General features: G+C 44.4%; 1 protein-coding gene across 3 annotated transcripts in view; it reads right to left on the minus strand.

Annotated features, from left to right (window-relative positions):
- astn2 (astrotactin 2) overlaps positions 1–18,241 on the minus strand; it is a 1,763,595-nt gene that overhangs the window by 1,110,491 nt on the left and 634,863 nt on the right. For all 3 annotated transcript variants that reach the window (XM_078226657.1, XM_078226658.1, XM_078226656.1), the window contains exon 5: positions 4,437–4,541. In XM_078226657.1, coding sequence (XP_078082783.1) covers positions 4,437–4,541 — 105 coding nt within the window. The remainder of the gene's footprint in view (positions 1–4,436; positions 4,542–18,241) is intronic.

Raw genomic sequence — 18,241 nt, forward strand, 5'->3', positions numbered from 1 at the left:
GGGATGTTTAAAAGATAATGGAAAACAATGCTCAATTGAAGCAATTAAAAATCTCATGCCAATTGGATATTATAATTAAGCAAGTGTAAGGTGATTGTGGTTCCTTTTGTAAACTGTACTTTTTATGTGATGTAACCTTAATTAATTAGTGAGTGGATAGAGATAACTCCCAGACTTTTATTGGTATATGCTAATTACTTGTATTCAATTATTTGTACTATAATTGCTTATGTATTTCTGAACTTTTCACTCTGAATGACTTCAGAGTCCTAAATCTATGGTCTTTAAATAAATTCATGTGAAACCATTCCGTCTCTGGCTACTTGAGGGGAACAATAGTTTTACATACAATAAGAAATCATCGTGACAGCCCTGTAACACCATCTCAGCCATCCTTTTTCATAGATAGGTTGGGAAACATTATTAGTACCAACCATTTTGTGTTGATGCTATCAAAATGGGAGCCCTGGTTTGAATGTGTAACTGAACGTTAGGCTGTGATTGCCCTTGGCAACATCCTGGCGATGGTGCGGAGGATTAGACCTCCTGAACTCGTTGAAGCCTTCGCCAAGTTGTTCCAGTATAATGACAACATTATTATCTACCCAACAAATATGAAAAATTGCCCAGGAAAGTCTTGTCCAAAAACAGAAACATTACAAATTCAACCCAACCAATTACCAAATGAAAGCAGAATACAGCGGATGCTGAAAACAGAAAATGCGAGACAATGCCTCCGTTCCCCCTGGATAAACAACAATATAATGGAAGGTATCATTAACAGTGCTATGATGTGGCACTTATCCATCAGTAACAAGCCAAGTGCTGCTTTGTTTGGATTCAGCATGGATTACTCAGCTTTAGGCCTTGTTACAGCCTGATCTTAACATGGCCATCACGGCTGAACTCCAGAGGTAAGGTGAAAGTGATTGCCCTTGACAGCAAGGCATTGTGGCTGGAATCAAACTCAGTCGGAAGGAAGATGGTTGTGGGAGCTGGGGACCAATCATCCCAGCCACAGGAAGTTGCTGCAAGTGCTAGTCAGGGTAGGGTTCAAGGCCAAACCACGGTCAACTGCTTCTGTAATGCCTTCACCCCAGGCTGTCCGTACCCCCATTAAATCTCACAGCATTCTGTCTTGGAAGGGGACATGATGGCCTCGTGATATTGTCGCTCAACTATTATTCCAAAAATTCAGCTAATGTTTTGGGGCCCCGGGTTTGATGGCCAATGGTGGAATTAAAATTCAATAAAAAATATCTGGCATTAAGAATCTACTGATCACCATGAAACCATTGTCGATTGTTGGAAAAACCCATCTGGTATGACCTTTAGGGAATGAAATCTGCCGTCTTTACCTGGTCTGGCCTACATGTGACGTAAGAAGTCTCACAACACCAGGTTAAAGTCCAACAGGTTTATTTGGTAGAAAATACCATAAGCTTTCAGAGCATTGCTCCTTCGTCAGATGGAGTGGATATCTGCTCTCAAACAGTGCACAGACACAGAAATCAAGTTACAGAATACTAATTTGAATGCGAATCTCTAAAGCCAGCTCTAAGGATCTCTAAGGCCAACGTTGTCTACCTGATACGCTGCAGGAAAGGATGTCCCGAGGCATGGTACATTGGGGAAACCATGCAGACGCTACGACAACGGATGAATGAACACCGCTCGACAATCACCAGGCAAGACTGTTCTCTTCCTGTGGGGGAGCACTTCAGCAGTCACGGGCATTCAGCCTTGAATCTTCAGGTAAGCGTTCTCCAAGGCGGCCTTCATGACACACGACAGCGCAGAGTTGCTGAGCAGAAACTGATAGCCAAGTTCCGCACACATGAGGACGGCCTAAACCGGGATGTTGGATTTATGTCACATTATCAGTAACCCCCACAGCTTGCCTCCTGGGCTTGTAGAATCTCACTAGCTGTTCTGTCTGGAGACAATACACATATCTTTAACCTGTGCTTAATGCTCCCTCCACCCACATTGTCTGTACCTTTAAGACCTGGCTGGCTTTAGAGATTTGCATTCTAATTAGTATTCTGTAACTTGATTTCTGTGTCAGGGCACTGTTTGTGAGCAGATATCCACTCCATCTGACGAAGGAGCTGTGCTCCGAAAGCTTATGGTATTTGCTACCAAATAAACCTGTTGGACTTTAACCTGGTGTTGTGAGACTTCTTACTGTGCTTACCCCAGTCCAACGCCGGCATCTCCACATCATGACTACATGTGACTCCAGAGCCATAACAATGTGGCAGCACATTGACATAGTGGTTAGCACTGCTGCCTCACAGCACCAGGGACCCGTGTTCGATTCCCAGCTTGGGTCACTGTCTGTCCAGAGTCTGCATGTTCTCTCCATGTCTAAGTGGGTTTCCTCCGGGTGCTCCAGTTTCCTCCCAACATATTAATGTAAGCCTACTTGTGACCCAAATAAATAAACATTCAACAATGTGGTTGACTCTCAACTGCCACTGAACAAGGGCAACTAGGAATAGGCAATAAATTGTGGCCAGCCAGCGCCACCCAAGTCCAATGATTAACAAAAAATATATCGCTGGCCTTTCATCATTACTAGGTTAACATTCTGGAACTCCCTGCTGAAGAGTACCCTCGGAACTTCAGCACATGATCGACCGCAGTTCAAGAATGCAGCTTGCCACCTCCATTGCTGCATTGCAGAAAATACTTTTTTAAAAAAAGACTATATAGAAAAACAGCTGAAACAATAAACAACTGTGATGACAACATGGTGACTCTGAATATTGCATCACTAGTGCTGTCCTTTATTGAGTGGGATGAGTACATGGTTTGATCAATGCTCACCGAATGAGGTGGATAAGTGAAATCTTCAGTATTTTCCTAAAGGTGGGAGGCAAAACTATGCACTATCTCTGGAAGTGTTTCCCGCTGCTCCCCCCGAGATGACATTAGCACTGGCCCAGGATTAACAATATCAGTGAAATTCAGGCACCTCATGAATGGGGGAGAAAGAACAATAAGCAAGGGAATTTTTTTTCAGTGCTATCAAGTAATGACGAATAGAGAATATGTTTCTTCTTTTGTAGCCGTAAGCACAAGGAATCTAATTGGCAGTTGACTCATTTATAATAATACGTACATTTCTTTTGCCTGGAAAGCTTCAGGATAAGCAGCATTGAACCAAGGCTGGTGGTAACCCCCAATATTGTATTATATTTGCACATTAAAATGTATTTCTACAAGTGCCTTTTTATACCTTTCAAACTTAATTCAGATCAACTGGGATGTGAGGTGTCTTCTCTGCGATTCCCAGAAACTATTTATTTTCAGGCTGGCAATCTTACGTTAAGTGATGTTACTCCACAGCAAGTGGGGCTCCTTAAAGCTAATTGTCATTGAGAAGGGGGCGGGACAGTGGCACAGTGGTTAGCACTGCTGCCTCACAGCGACAGGGACTCGGGTCACTGTCTGTGTGGAGTTTGCACGTTCTCCCCGTGTCTGCGTGGGTTTTCTCCGGGTGCTCCGGTTTTCTCCCACATTCTAAAGATGCGCAAGTTCTGTGGATTGGCCATACTCAATTGCATCTTAGCAAGTCCCAGGATGTGTAGCTTTGGAGGATTAGCCATGGTTAATGTGTGGGTGAAGGGGATAGGGCGCGGGAGAGTGCCTGGGTAAGACGTTCTGTCAGAGAGTCGGTACAGACCCGATGGGCCAAATGACCTCTTCTGCTCTGTAGGAATTCTATGATTCTATGAAAATGACAATGGTGAGTGGCGTATTGTTTGCAATGTGTTCAAACCAGCTTTGAACAAGCCAGTACCAGCCCCAGCATCTGCAACAACCCTAAACTTCAGCATAAATTGTTGAAAATCCTATTGTTTTCCACACATCAAGTGCCACACATTTGATGAAAAAGACAAGGCTATTCTCAAAAAAACCCCAGAAAATGCTGAATGATTGCAGTAGGTCTGACAGCATCTGTGGAGAGAGAACAGAGCCAACGTTTCGAGTGTGGGTGACCCTTCGTCAGAACTGTTTCCGCAGCAAATTGCTTTTACCTCGGGACTACTCTGAAATTTGCTACGGTTGAATTGCTACACTTTTAACAATGAGTTGCCGACAAGAGGGGGTGGGATTCTCCGGCCTCATCCGTGGCAGGTCCCGTTGCGATCAAGAACAGAAATTTTGGCATTCCAGCCAAAACTCCATTCAGTCGCACCGGAAAATCCCAGCCATGAATGAAGATGGAAGATTTTGGCCTCGTTTGTTTTTCCACACCGAGACAAAAACAGAGACTTGGCAAACATTTTCCTTTCATCGCAGGCTGGAATGAAAATCTACGGCAAGCATCTCCTGCTAAATCAAAGTCAAGTCAGGAATTTGACCACCACTCTCATTTCTGATTGCAATTTCACAAGATGGCTGAGATGGTTTGATTGGATAATTACCTTTGCTTCTCCTCCTGCCTCTGTGTTCTGAGTAGAAGGTGAGATGTGTCTCATCATCTGCTTCTGTACCAGAATCCTCTTCTGCTCTTAGAATTCCACTCACACCTAGAAATAAAAGAAAGACACAGCTACTTGAGCTGCAGTAGATACATTGCCTCCTCTTGTTAAGTTTAAGAAGCTAGTAAAAAGTCGAAGCCCATGAGGTGAGGGTGAAACAGGAAAGAGAATTGAAGCCAATCGAGTAATGGGCCTTTGGTTAGCATAATTTTGGATTTTAAAGGTACAGGAACTGCAAGTCGAAGGACTAACCAATAGAACTGAACTGCTCTACATTTCTCAAAGCTTTCCAATGAAAAGGGTTAAAAATCGCACAGGTTTAAAAATCACATAAGCTGCAAGCTGAGCCTCAGTCACAGAGGGAAAGCTGTGTGCAAATGACAAGCCTTGATTAAAGTAAGCCCAGATAAGGCTCGAGGAATATCTAATCGAATGATGTGAAGTTGCAGTTCATGTTTGCCCATTAGAACAAGGAGCAATGGAAAGGGAGGTTGAGATACCATTGGTCAGAGATATCGCTATCATTTCTTAACAATATAACATGCACAAGTTTTAATTGGACATTATACTCTTATGGTATGCATGATGTAACCATAACTATGATTGGATAGCGATAACTCTTATTTTGTTATGAGTATATGCTAATTACTTGCAATCAAAGCTGAGACTTTAATTGCCTTTCTGAATTTTTCACTCAATGCCCTGAGTGGACATTCAGGGCCCTGTAGCTGGCTATAATAAAGTTCATCTTGGAACCACTCTGTTACTTTGTCTGTCTACTTGAGGGGAATGATAGTTCTTAAATAAAAACAAAAAAACCATCGTAACAGCCCGAACACTAATGCACCCCCGACATACTTTCTTCCACCTTCTTCCATCAGGAAAAAGATACAAGAGTCTGAAAACTGATTCAAGAACAGCTTCTTCCCTGCTGTCATCAGACTTTTGAATGGGCCTATCATATATTAAGCTGCTCTTTCTCTTCACCCTATCAGTAACTGTTACACTATATTCTGCACCCTCTCCTTTCCTTCTCCCCGACATACTCTATGAGTGGTATGTTTTGTCTTTGTAGCGTGCAAGAAACAATACATTTCACTGTATCCCAAAAAAATGCGACAATAATAAATCAAATCAAACAGCTTGCAACCACGACAAGGTATTTCACCTGGGAATCTATTTTGAAAGTAATGAGTGGATAACAAGGAAGAAGTCTTACAACAAACAATGTGGGCAACATTACAAAATTTTGAAACACCGGTTTCGTTAAGTTGAGAAATGTCAATTTCCATTGCGCATCGCCAAGCGTCAGTATCAGACATTCTCGGGTCTGGAATGACACTGCTCGATACAAAGAAAGGTTTCCCCCAGCTCAACAAGTGCCTCAAATCCAACTTCAAGTCATAGAATTCCTCCAGTGCAGAAGGTGATCTTTTGGCCCATCGAGTTTGCACCAACTCTCTCTAATAGAGTACCTAACCCAGGCCCTTTCCTCCACCCTACCCCCCAAACCACACACATGTCCAAGGCTAATCCATCTGACCTACACATCTTGGGTCACTAAGGGGCAATTTAGCATGGCCAATGCACCTAACCCGCACATCTTTGGACTGTGGGAGGAAACCAGAGCACCCGGAGTTATCCCATGCAGACACAGGGTGAATGTTTGTATGGAGTTTGCACAGTCACCCAAGGCCGGAATTGAATTTGGGTCCCTGGCACTGAGAGGCAGTAGTGCTAAACACTGTTCCACCGCGCCGCCCAGAAATGATCTTCATCTTATGTCCCAATGTGATATTTTTCTGCTCCCACAACAATCACCTCAATCCCACTGGGGTGATATTGCCAAATTAAGGACAGTTGTATGCTGGAGGCCCATTCTCAAGTGCGACGGGTTAGAAACTGACCAACCTCATTCAACTGGAGAAGCCTTCAAATTGATAAACTGGGGCAGCACGGCAGCACAGTATTTAGCATTGCTGCCTCATAGCGCCAGGGGCCCGGGTTCAATTCCAGCCACGGGTCACTGTCTGTGTGGAGTTTGCACATTCTCCCCGTGTCTGCGTAGGTTTCTCCGGGTGCTCCGGTTTCCTCTCACGTACCAAAGATTTGCGGGTTAGGTTGATTGGCCATGCTAAATTGGCCCCTACTATACCAGGACGTGTAGGTTAGAGGGATTAGTAGGGTAAATATGTGGGATGACGGAGATAGGGCCTGGGTGGGATTGTTGTCGGTGCAGACTCGATGGGCCGAATGGCCTTCTTCTGTACTGTAGGGATTCTGTGATTCTATGACAGTGTGGGGATGGCAGGATGTGGGCTCCCAGAACACGCTCTATCCAACATAACAACAGAGTTAAATTCTACACCCAATGATCACCATGAACTGAATCCTCCTGGGCACTGAGAGCGATAGTTAGTAATGAAGAAAACAAGTCCCTCTTTTCCCACTGGCCCCCTAAAAGGCAATGCAATCACTTGCAAAAGAGAAAGGAAGCTCGGACTAATTGAGGATTCCCTGAATTAACTGTAGTCCTTTTAAAGCACAATATGGAAGTGACTTAGAAAATGGAGCACCTGTTTATTTTTAAGATCAGCAAGGCCAGAATACGAAAATTATATTTTGTCAGAACACTTAAAATAAACACAAACATTAAAAACGTTCACTGAGAATCACAGAATCTCTAAAGTGCAGAAGGAGGCCATTCGGCCCGTTGAGCCTGCACTGAAAACAATCCCATCCGGGCCCTATCCCCGTAATCCCATGTATTTACCCTGCTAATCCGCCTGATGCTAAGGGGCAATTTAGTACGGCTAATCCACCTAATCCGCACACCTTTGGAGTGTGGGAGGAAACCGGAGCACGCAGAGGAAACCCATACAGACATGGGAAGAACGTGCAAACTCTACACAGGCACTCACCCGAGGCTGCAACTGAACCCGGGTCCCTGGGGCAGTGAGGCAGCAGTGTTAACCACTGTGCCATCCCTCACTTTACAGACACGGTCAGATTTGTATGTTATTTTTATGAGCTGAGTCAGTGAGTCAAACTACCTTTATTCTCTTCCCTACAAGCAAGCTCTCACAACACAAGATACCAAGGGACAATTGATGTCTCCATATCGTACACGAGTTTGCCGGGCCCAGATCCCTGCCTGATTGGCTGCACCGCAAACCTGGAAAGCTCCAACTGTGCAGTGCAGCGGAGTCACAAAGAGTTTCTCTCGGTAAGATGCAAAATGCTCCTCCTGTCTCATTACCTTGTCAAATTTGCCAAGCAACGTTGCAGAGTTCCTAAGTGTCTTGTTGAACGCATTGCAGGAGGACAGGAGTATTCTCTCAGCTGAGGCAACTAACAAAGACAGCAAAAACGTGCTTTTGACCTCTTGCTCGCTAAACCATAGGGTCTGTGTGTTTGTAGACAAAAGAGAATGCAAACACAGTCACACAAATAATAGCCATTTTAGTGTGCCTCAGAACGTGCCTCTCAAGAAAGAGATCGCGGATCTTTGAATCCACCCTCAAGATGAAACATAATTTGTTATTAATTTAGAGTTAAATAATTTATATTTATATAAAGGACATATCCATGGAACCAATCTTCACAGGGGCAACATGGTGGCACAATGGTTAGCACTGCTGCCTCACAGCACCAGGGACCCGGGTTCGATTCCTGCCTTGGGTCACTATCTGTGTGGAGTTTGCACATTCTCCCCATGTCTGCATGGGTTTCCTCCAGGTGCTCCAGTTTCCTCCCACAGTCCAAAGATCTGCAGGTTAGGTGGACTGGCTATGCTACATTGCCCCTTAGTGTCAGGGGAACTAACTAGGGTAAATGTACGGGGTCATGGCCTGGGTGGGATTGTGGTTGGTGCAGACTTGATGGCTGAATGGCCTCCTTCTGCACTGTATGATTCTATGAACTACTGGTGCTCAACAGAATAGTCCTTCCCTGGAAAATATGGGGAGAGATTCAGTGAGCGAGTGCACTTAAAAGAATAGGAAACGTTCGGCAATGAAAGAAAGTTACGTTAACCGGCAATAATTGAACTCTGCTTTGCCCAGATCGCAAGCCTGGTCGGCTGAATAGGGTGGAGCAGATAGCCTGCTCACGCACTTGAATGAATCATCTTCTTAGCTCGCTGTTAGGAGATGTGCAAGATTGTACCAGAGGAACTCCTTGTGACTGTTCATGCATCTGCTGAGGAAGTAATGAGCAGACCTCAGCATCTCTTCAGATCGCAAGGGCTGAGACTAAGTTGAATGAAGAATTTCCCACCACTATCAGGGGAGACCTCAGTATATGGAACTGGGACGTTGGTAGGAGGGTAGGATACATTGCAAACAATTATACAAACAGCCTTTTCCAAAAATAGGTAGCTGGACATGATTTCCCCTTTCCCCTTTAAGACAATGCTTCAGGCTGAGGGGCTATACCATCTACATGAGAAATCCTCCAGCCAAAGTAACCATTTCTCCTGCATCATCCTAGACATTGCATGATTGCCAATGATAAGGATAAGAAAAAGGAAGCCTATCCTAATTCAGACACTTGAGCTTTAGATGATTGAGGTGACAAATACCATATAACTGCCTCCAGGAAGGGAAGAAAATGTGTGCTACAATTGAGCATGAGGATATCAATTGCAAATGGACCGTATTGCAACAGTCTTTACCGAAGATATTGAGGGCGGCACAGTAGCAGAGTGGTTAGCATTGCTGCCTCACAATGCCAGGGACCTGGGTTCAATTCCTGGCTTGGGTCACTGTCTGTGCAGAGTTTGCACCTTCTCCCCATGTCTACGTGGGTTTCCTCCGGGTGCTCCGGTTTCCTCCCATAGTCCGAAAGATGTGCTGGTTAGGTGCATTGGCCATGCTAAATTCTCCCTCAGTGTACCCGAACAGGCGCCGGAATGTGGTGACTAGGGGATTTTCACAGTAGCTTCATTGCAGTGTTAATGTAAGCCTCCTTGTGACATTAATAAATAAATTTTTTAAAAATAAAGTAATTGTTGGTAGAATTCCCCTGATATTGTGGAAGGAGACCAAGGACACTGATGTTCCCTTGGAGAGAAGGTGGGGTGAGGATGAGGCACAAGAGTGAGGGGATTTTAAGTTCATGCCCCGCGTGGCATGACCCCAGTCTTGGACAAGCCTTTTCCCGTCAGGAAGAGTAGAAACCTGACCATCCTCATAACCAGTCACAGGACAACATTACTATAGACCCTCTACAACACAGAAGGAGGCCTTTTTGCCCATCAAGTCTGCACCGACCACAATCCCACCCAGGCACTATTCCCATAACCCCACATATTTGCCCTGCTAATCCCCCTGACGCTAGGGCCAATTTAGCATGGCCAATCAACCTAACCCGCAAGTCTTTGGACTATTATTATTGGCAACAACACCTGGCCTGGAATACTTAACACACAGAATTCAAGAACTAATGGGACAAAGAAAAACTACATTCGATTCTGCAAGTTACGCACGATAAATTTCTATATTAAGTTCAGATTGACAAAGGCTTGTGCAATCTGATCACCTCACCTTTCTTTTTGTTGCTGAAAGGATGATTGGAAAATCATGAAATGATCTAGGCCAAACTGATTTGAAAGCCAAAACATGTTATGAATTGGACATTATTATTTTTCATGGAATGCTTGACATATCAGTAAATCGGGCTCCAGTGTTTACTGTTAATAAGGCCAATTAATGATAATTATTTGCAGGGATAAAAGGATTTGGTTCATGCAGCTTCCAATGACATGTTTGTTATGCAGGGCAGTTAGCAAAGGAGCTAATAAGTGATGGCTGTGCAAGTTCCCCTATTTTACAAATGTCAAGCTTGAGTTATCTCTGCCTCAAGCATTAAACAGAGATGGTGAAGCTGCAGTCTGTTTTTACTGGCTTAAAATAAGCATTTCTTGCAGTCCAAACATGCCCTCTGGACACATCAATACAAGAATGATTAATTGCTAGGTATTAGGATTATATAGCCTTTCTTGCCACAGGTGAAACTCTGGAAACAAAAGCTCTCTCAAGCTGCCTGACTTGTTTTATGGTCTCGGGTTTGTTCAAACAGGTACTGCTACAACAAAGGAACACACTGCTGCCATTCTGTAACCCACTTCCTTGGAGATTTAATGCAAAGCTGCCCGTGCAGTGTTTAAAACAACCATCTCACGGGTTCAGTGTGGGTCACAGAAGTTGCCGCCATGTAGCAGACACAGAGAACGAGAAGAAGTGAAATCGCTTCAGGGCAATCCACCAGCCTGAACTGCTCCCTCTAGACAGCTGAATACAAATAGTCTAACAGAGTGCTGCTCAGAAAGATTAACTAGAAGAGGTAAAAGACTCTGAGTCTGTTCATCAGTGTTGACTGTATTGTACAACTTGGCGCTTGTTACCATACTCGATGTCTCAGATTCTTGGTTGGATTCAACATTTGTTTCATTGCCTGTTGTACCTTCGCTCCCATGCAAAAGTCAAAAAGCAGAATTCTCTCAATTTGAGGCAATGGGCAGAGTTGTCTGGCCATTCATGCCAGCAGGATTCTCCCCTCCCGCTGTAGTGAACGGAGATTGGGCTAAGCGCCAAATTCCCCTTTCTCTCTGGCAGCGGTGGTGGGGCATGAACAGTCAGAGAGTTATGGCCTAAGTCCCGTGGCAGGAGTGGGCACATGGAGTGTTTCCAGTTGTGGAGGGCAGTAGGAAAACACACCAAATCTTCCAGCCCCCAATCTCATTAATTATGCACCCATGTGTTTTACGCCATATTACATGGGGGTGCGGGTTGGGGGGGGGGTGCGAGGGGAGGTCTGAATGGGGCATAGTCTGCTGTCATGAGCGGGCACTATATTGGAAAGGTGTCCGACATCACTGACCCACTATTGACGAAAGAATGTAGACCTCCTGAAAATGCAGATGGATCTGCAGGAACATTCTAAGGCAGGAAGGTGGACCCGCCCAGCCAGGACACCAAATCTGGAAGGTCCACCTGCAGATGCTCCCCCGAACCACTGAGGAGATGTTCCAAGGTCTAGGGTTCACGACAGGTCAACATCTTAAATTCCAAGTGCAGCCCCAGGTTTTTTTCAGGTTAGCCCCAACATCTGCACGCCATCTCATTCCAAATGTTTTTCTGACCGGTGTGATTTTCCACCAGCGAATCTGGAGTGTGGGGTCAGGTCTTCACCTGCATCCCAGTAACAAGATGAAAATTAGTTTCCCATCAGCCTCCAGTGAGCCCTGGTGGGCACCAATGGAAGATCCTGCTGTAAATTCACACTGGTATGAAACTGATTTTTGGGTCTCCCACCATATTCTCTTCCCCCCACCCCACGCCATCCCTATGCCCGCCATCGAACCTGCCAGCGGGAGCGAGGGGGAATTCCATCAAAAACTACTGTGAAAGTTCAGGGATCCAAACACTATCAGAAGTGACAAAGGGCCAGTTGTTGGAACATAAGGAAAATCTGAGGCAAAACAAAATGCTTAGCAAGTCAGACATTTCAGGTTTGAACAAAGGCAACACACAAAATGTTCACAATGCTTCTTTCCACAGCTTTAAATTTTATTGATTAGTGTCGCAAGTAGGCTTACATTAACAATGCAATGAATTTATTGTGAAAATCCCCTAGTTGCCACATTCCAGCGCCTGTTCGGGTACACTGAGGGAGAATTTAGCAAGGCCAATGCACCTAACTTTCGGACTGTGGGAGGAAACCGGAGCACCCGGAGGAAACCCACACAGACATGTGGAGAATGTGAAAATTCCATACAGACAGTGACCCAAGCTGGGAATCGAACCTGGGTCCCTGGCACTGTGAGGCAGCTGTGCTAACCACTGTGCCATAGATGCTGGGCCTGACTTGTTGATCCAGCGTTTCCTGCTTTTTTTTCTACTAATGTTTTCAATTCAATGATGGCTCCCCCTTCCTTCTCTAAATAGGGAAGATGGAATCAGGTAGATATTGTTTGCATGACTGCCCAGACCACAGCTCACCCGCACTTCAATAACAGCTGGCTAACTGGTAATCGTAGCTGAGATCTCACTGTCCTGATGACATTAAACGACGAAAAATAGGTTTCAAAGGTTCAACGTGTCCTGAATGTTAAGCTTATCTTTGCATTGCAATTGTGAGGCAAACATTGTAGAAGTCCCGGAGGAGTTCAGGTCTAAATTACTCAGCGCAGCTTGTACTGATGTGAAATCAAAGCTGTGTTGATTGACACAATCCATAGCTGGCCCATCACTTGGACGAGCACAAGATAGACCTAAGGCAGGTCACTCTGCTCCTGGTGCATGTAGCAGACAATGGAAAATTCTGAGCAAGTTTGACAAGACAGATGATCCAAAGCTGTTTCCAATGGCTAGGGAGTCCAGGGGCTGCGTAAGGAGTCATCCACTTATGGCTGAGATGAGGAGATCAATCTTCAGCTGGAAGGCTACGAATCTTTGAATTCTCTACCCCAGGCGGGCTGTGAATGTTCAGTTGATGAATGTGTACAAGACTGAGATTGATAGATTTGTTGGCCACAGAGGGAATCAAGGGCTCGAGTGTGAAGTGAGACTGAGATTGAAGCTCAGGCACAATCTTACTGAATGGCAGAACAGGCCTGAGAGGCCTGGGTGGCACGATGGCACAGTGGTTAGCACTACTGCCTCACAGTGCCAGGGACCCCGGTTCAATTCCGACCTCGAGTCACTGTCTGTGTGGAGTTTGCACTTTCTTTCCTTGTCTGCGTGAGTTTCCTCCGGATGCTCCAGTTTCCTCCCACAGTCAAAAGATGTGTGGGTGAGGTTGATTTGCCATGATCAATTGACCCTAATGTCAGGGGGATTAGCAGGGTAAATGTGCGGGGTTACGGGAATAGGGCCTGGATGGGATGTGGTCGGTACATACTCGATGGGCTGAATGGCCTCCTTCTGTACTGTAGGGATTCTAGAGAGGGTGTATGGCCCACTTGTGCTCCTATTTTTTGTTCTTACACTGAGACACTGAGGTGAGCCATACAGATTTGATGCTAAAATGATAACTTTAAACCAAAAAAATGCACTTTTCAGACAGTCCCACTGCAGACAGGTGGTGCAACATACTTTTAATTTTCTATTTTCAAAGTAAATGTACGTATCAAAGAGACTATCTGTAGTAACAAGCACTGATAATTACATAAACCAAACAAAAAGATTTTTAAGTCCGTAAATGCAGAGGCACTCACAGTGGTATTGTCACTGGACTCGTAATCCAGAGACCCAGGTTAATGCTCTGGGGACCTGGGTTCAAATCCCACCATGGCAGATGGTGAAGTCTGAATTCAAAAGTTTAAAGCTGACCATGAAATCATTGTCAATTGTCGTAAAGAGCCAATGTCCTTTAGGGAAGGAAATCTGCCATCCTTACCTGGTCTGGACTACGTGTGATTCCAGACCCACAGCAATGTGGTTGACTTTTAAATACTCGCTGAAATGGCCTAGCAATTAGGGATGGGCAATAAATGCTGGCCCAGCCAGCTTCGCCTACACCCCTGATCAAATCAAAAAAACAAAAATCTCAAACAAAGAAAGAAATAGCTATTAATTTTCAGTTAAGGCACAGAATGCTCTGGTATTTTCACACAGTGCTGGGCCTATAGCTTGCAGGTTAATACTAACAACAGTTTGTCAATACACTTAGATCACTTCCTATCACAAGAAAACTCAACAACATTTCATGTTCAACACATTTGCAACTAATTTCCTTTTACATTTTTGCTTCTCTCTCTGTTTTCCTGTTTCACGTTATGACTGCAAGACACTATAAGATGGTTATGTTTCAAACTGTCTCTTTAATTGAAGCTAAAATGGAAGAACAAAAAGGGACATGCGAGTTGCTACTTATTCTGCCCAATTATCTGCCTGTTGTGGCCTTATCACTCTGGAAACCAACAGCCCAGCTCAAGTGGTATTGAAATCCACCTACCAAGTTTAATATTCAGGAACAATGGACAGAGCAGTTGGCTTTGCCATTGGTAGACTTACAAACTCTCAGCCAAGCACACGCAGGCACGCACACAAAGTGACAGAAAGAGAGGGACAGCAATGGAAACAGGCTGTTCTCACCTGGCAACATGTGGATGGCAGTACATTCTCTTGTTGAAGAGACAGAACCTATGGAATTTTTTAAAAATTCATTCTTGGGACATGGGCGTCACTGGCTGGCCAGCATTTATTGCCCATCCCTGGTTGCCACAGGGGAGTTGAGATTCAACCACATTTCAGCGGTTCTGGAGTCACATGTAAGCCTGTCCAGGAAAGGACAGCAGATTTCCTTCCTGAAGTACATTAGTGAACCGGATGAGTTTTTCTGACAATCAACAATGGTTTCATGGTCATCAATAGATTCTTAACTCCATTATATTGTTGTTTATCCAGGAGGAAAGGAGGCGTTTTCTATTCTCAGCAGCCGCAGCTTTCTGCTTTAATTTATACCCCCAGTAATTGAGTCTGCCACACTGGAAAAAAGCTTCTGACTATCCTTCTGACATTAGTGAACCAGATGGGTTTTTCTGGCAATCGGCAATAGTTTCATGGTCATCTTTAGATTCCTATTCCGGATATTTTTATTGAATTCAAATTCTGCCATCTGTCACGGTGGGATTGCGAACCCGGGCCCCCAGAACATTAGCTGAGTTTCTGGATTAATAGTCTAGCGATAATACCACGAGGCCATCTCCTCCCCATTTAAGGACAGTGGAAATTTCACTCTGGTGAGGTGAGGAGTAGGAAGCACCAGAGTCGGACTTGCTGTTGGAAGTCAGTTCAGGGATTCTCAGAAGACTGAGCAAAATGACTTTCAACTTATAACTCGGTGAAATAAAGCGAAAGGAGTCCAGTAGAAGTTGGGAGTAACTTTGGACTGGCTTCTGTCAAAACCATAACTTTGCGCAGAGTACAGTATGGTGTAATATATAAATGTAGTGTGGCGTTATAGGTCATGTTAAGACTCTAATACGGCACACATTTTTATACTTTAAATTATTAGTTGACACTGAGTAATGTTTACTTGTCTGATTATTACAGCACAAGTCTCAGAATTTGAAATCGTGTGATTCCTTTAAGTCAATCACTGCGAATCCAAATTTATTTTCACGTGTTACCAGCCTCCACGGGGATTGAAACCTCCGCCCACCTCATTTTGCGACCTCGTTTATTTTAGTGTACTTGAATTTCTCAGACTCTGTTTTCCACCCACGTGCCAAGTGATCCCAATGTTAATTGGAGACCTGCTTGTCCATTTGCATCAATGGTTTAAAAATAGTTGTTGAGGGAGTCTATGAAAGAAACAGGTCATTTCGAAAATAATGCAAACAAAATCCAGCACAGCCTGGCAAATCAAAAGCTGACAATTCAACTAAAAACCAACACATCTCACACAGCCCTGTTTACCTGGCGAAGAAAAGGGCCACTGCATCATGGTAAACTAAACTGTGTTTCAGCTTATAGTAGTCGCATCGTATTTACATTTTTCTCCCCTGTGCAATAACCCTGTGATAGGAACAAAAGTTATGCTGAGGGGGCAGTGGGGGCTTGGGTTTGTCATAACTGACGCTGAATGGCGGAGCAGACTTGATGGGCCGAATGGCCTACTTCAGCTCCTCCGTCTTATGCCAATTATCTGTGTTCCCCTCAAGTATAGAACAGGCCACTTGTCTCCATCTGCCCTTCACACAAATCCTTAGCAGATTGCCACCAACTCACCCGTGTGTACAAGAAATTGCCAGAGCTCTTGATTTGTAAAATATCCTGATTACTGTCAATAAACACTCATTCACTAATAGGGCCAGTGAAATGGTTGTCATATGCTTAAAGCTGTTTTTAAGCTCAACTATAATGGCCTTCTGAAAAGCAAAGAGCAAAAGTTGCATTTAACTTGAGCTTTTGGCTGCTTCATAATGAAAGTCTTCACCTGTGATATGTTAGTTCCCAGGAAAATGCAATATACATAAGTGAACAACTGCATCAGTAGTAATGGCATCCCTGATTAGCTGTCCCATATGCAAGCAAATACAAGCTTGCTGTCTCACACACGTGACTTTTTTTCTGATTTACATGTTGCTCCAATTGCATTAATGTGCTTACAAGGGATTTGCAGAAAAATACATTAATACAATAAATCTGTTGGCATTTCTGTGCAAACTGCTATAATACTTTCTGAATGCTTCGGGATCATTTTAATCTTCTCCACCAGTGATAGTTAAACATTGAAGAGTAAGTCAATAAACTGAGCCAACATTCGACTGATATGCCTTTCAGTGTCCACTGTGTGGCACCATCACCCTGAAATATTGCGATGCCAATGTCGCCTTGAGGTTCTTGCACTTTGCCCTTTCCTCGCCACAGGGGGAACATCAGCTCAATGGAATTGTGATGCCTTCAGCTTCAGGGCATACATGACTGCATTGCATAATATTCCAATTCTCCTCCTCGGGTTCAAGTAGCTTCATGTCTCCAACCCATTCCTATCCTTCTAAAGTCCACCAGCTCCACAGCCCTCTAAGAACTTTGCAGTCCTCCAACACTGTCCTGTCATGCTCACAGAATGTTCTTTGTCTCATAATGACAGCTCAGAGATGTGCTTCCAAAAGTCTCTCTCTCTCCTCTAATCCCCACTTTAGAAACTTCCTTTTTGATCAAGCTTTTCGTCACCTGTCCTACATTCTCCTCTCCTTTTGCCTGTTCCCATGGGGTATCTTTTCCAATGATAGGTTTCTATGCAAATACAAGCTGTGCTGGTGCTCCACACAATCTCTGAATTTGTGACATGCTCTTACACCATGAGGAAAGAGTTACTGGCCCTTAACCTCCGCAGAGCAATCTCTGTCGGATTGCCAATCTGGATGAATTTACACCCCTTGCTGAATTAGCAAAGCCCTTGTCGCACCCAACCTTACTTACTCAGGGATCAGGTAGGGCCGGGTGTGGGGAGATGGTGGTGGTGGGGGGTTTGTAATGAATTCGCTGGGGGTTCGCGTGTGAGTGGGGTGTCCCATGCGAGGCTGGGTGTTTAAATTGTTACTCTGCAATTAGAAGTGATTTTTATTTTTCCTTCTAACACTTCCAGAGTAACTATCAGGACAAAAGAACAAAGAAAAGAACGAAGAAAATTACAGCACAGGAACAGGGCCTTCGGCCCTCCAAGCCTGCAGCGACAAACTAGCAGAGCAATCTGAAGTTAATGATTTAAATTGCTTGTGTTGGATGGTTCTCAGCCCAGCACAATTGACCAAGGAAAGTTAGCGCTTCTGGAGCGTTGCCGGGTATACCCTTATGTGGGAACTTCCTGGAGGGATTCCCTGTGCATCCTTGGGGTAGCCAGGAAGTTTTGGACCACAATGACACAATTAACAAGTCGGACTTCTGATGGCAGATCCAGACGATAAGGTGTTTGATATTTTTCTTTTCCTGACCACAAGTATGAATACTTCCTTGTTTTGCCATTAAGTCAATATGAGCAACATGAAGACTGGAAAGAAGGTCGAGTCAGAATCCATGAAAGTTATTCCAATCAACGCTCTGTTCAAAGATTCATGAGTATATGGGGACTATTCACATAACAACTAAGCAATTTTAGAATCAGAATCCCTACAGTAACTAACTTTATGGGAAGGTGATGGCTTAGTGGTATTATCGCTAGACTATTAATCCAGAAACTCAACTAATCTTCTAGGGACCCTGGTTCGAATCCCGCCATGGCAGATGGTGAAATTT

The sequence above is a fragment of the Mustelus asterias genome, chromosome 13 (assembly GCF_964213995.1).
Source record: "Mustelus asterias chromosome 13, sMusAst1.hap1.1, whole genome shotgun sequence".
In the NCBI taxonomy this organism is placed as follows: Eukaryota; Metazoa; Chordata; class Chondrichthyes; order Carcharhiniformes; family Triakidae; genus Mustelus; species Mustelus asterias.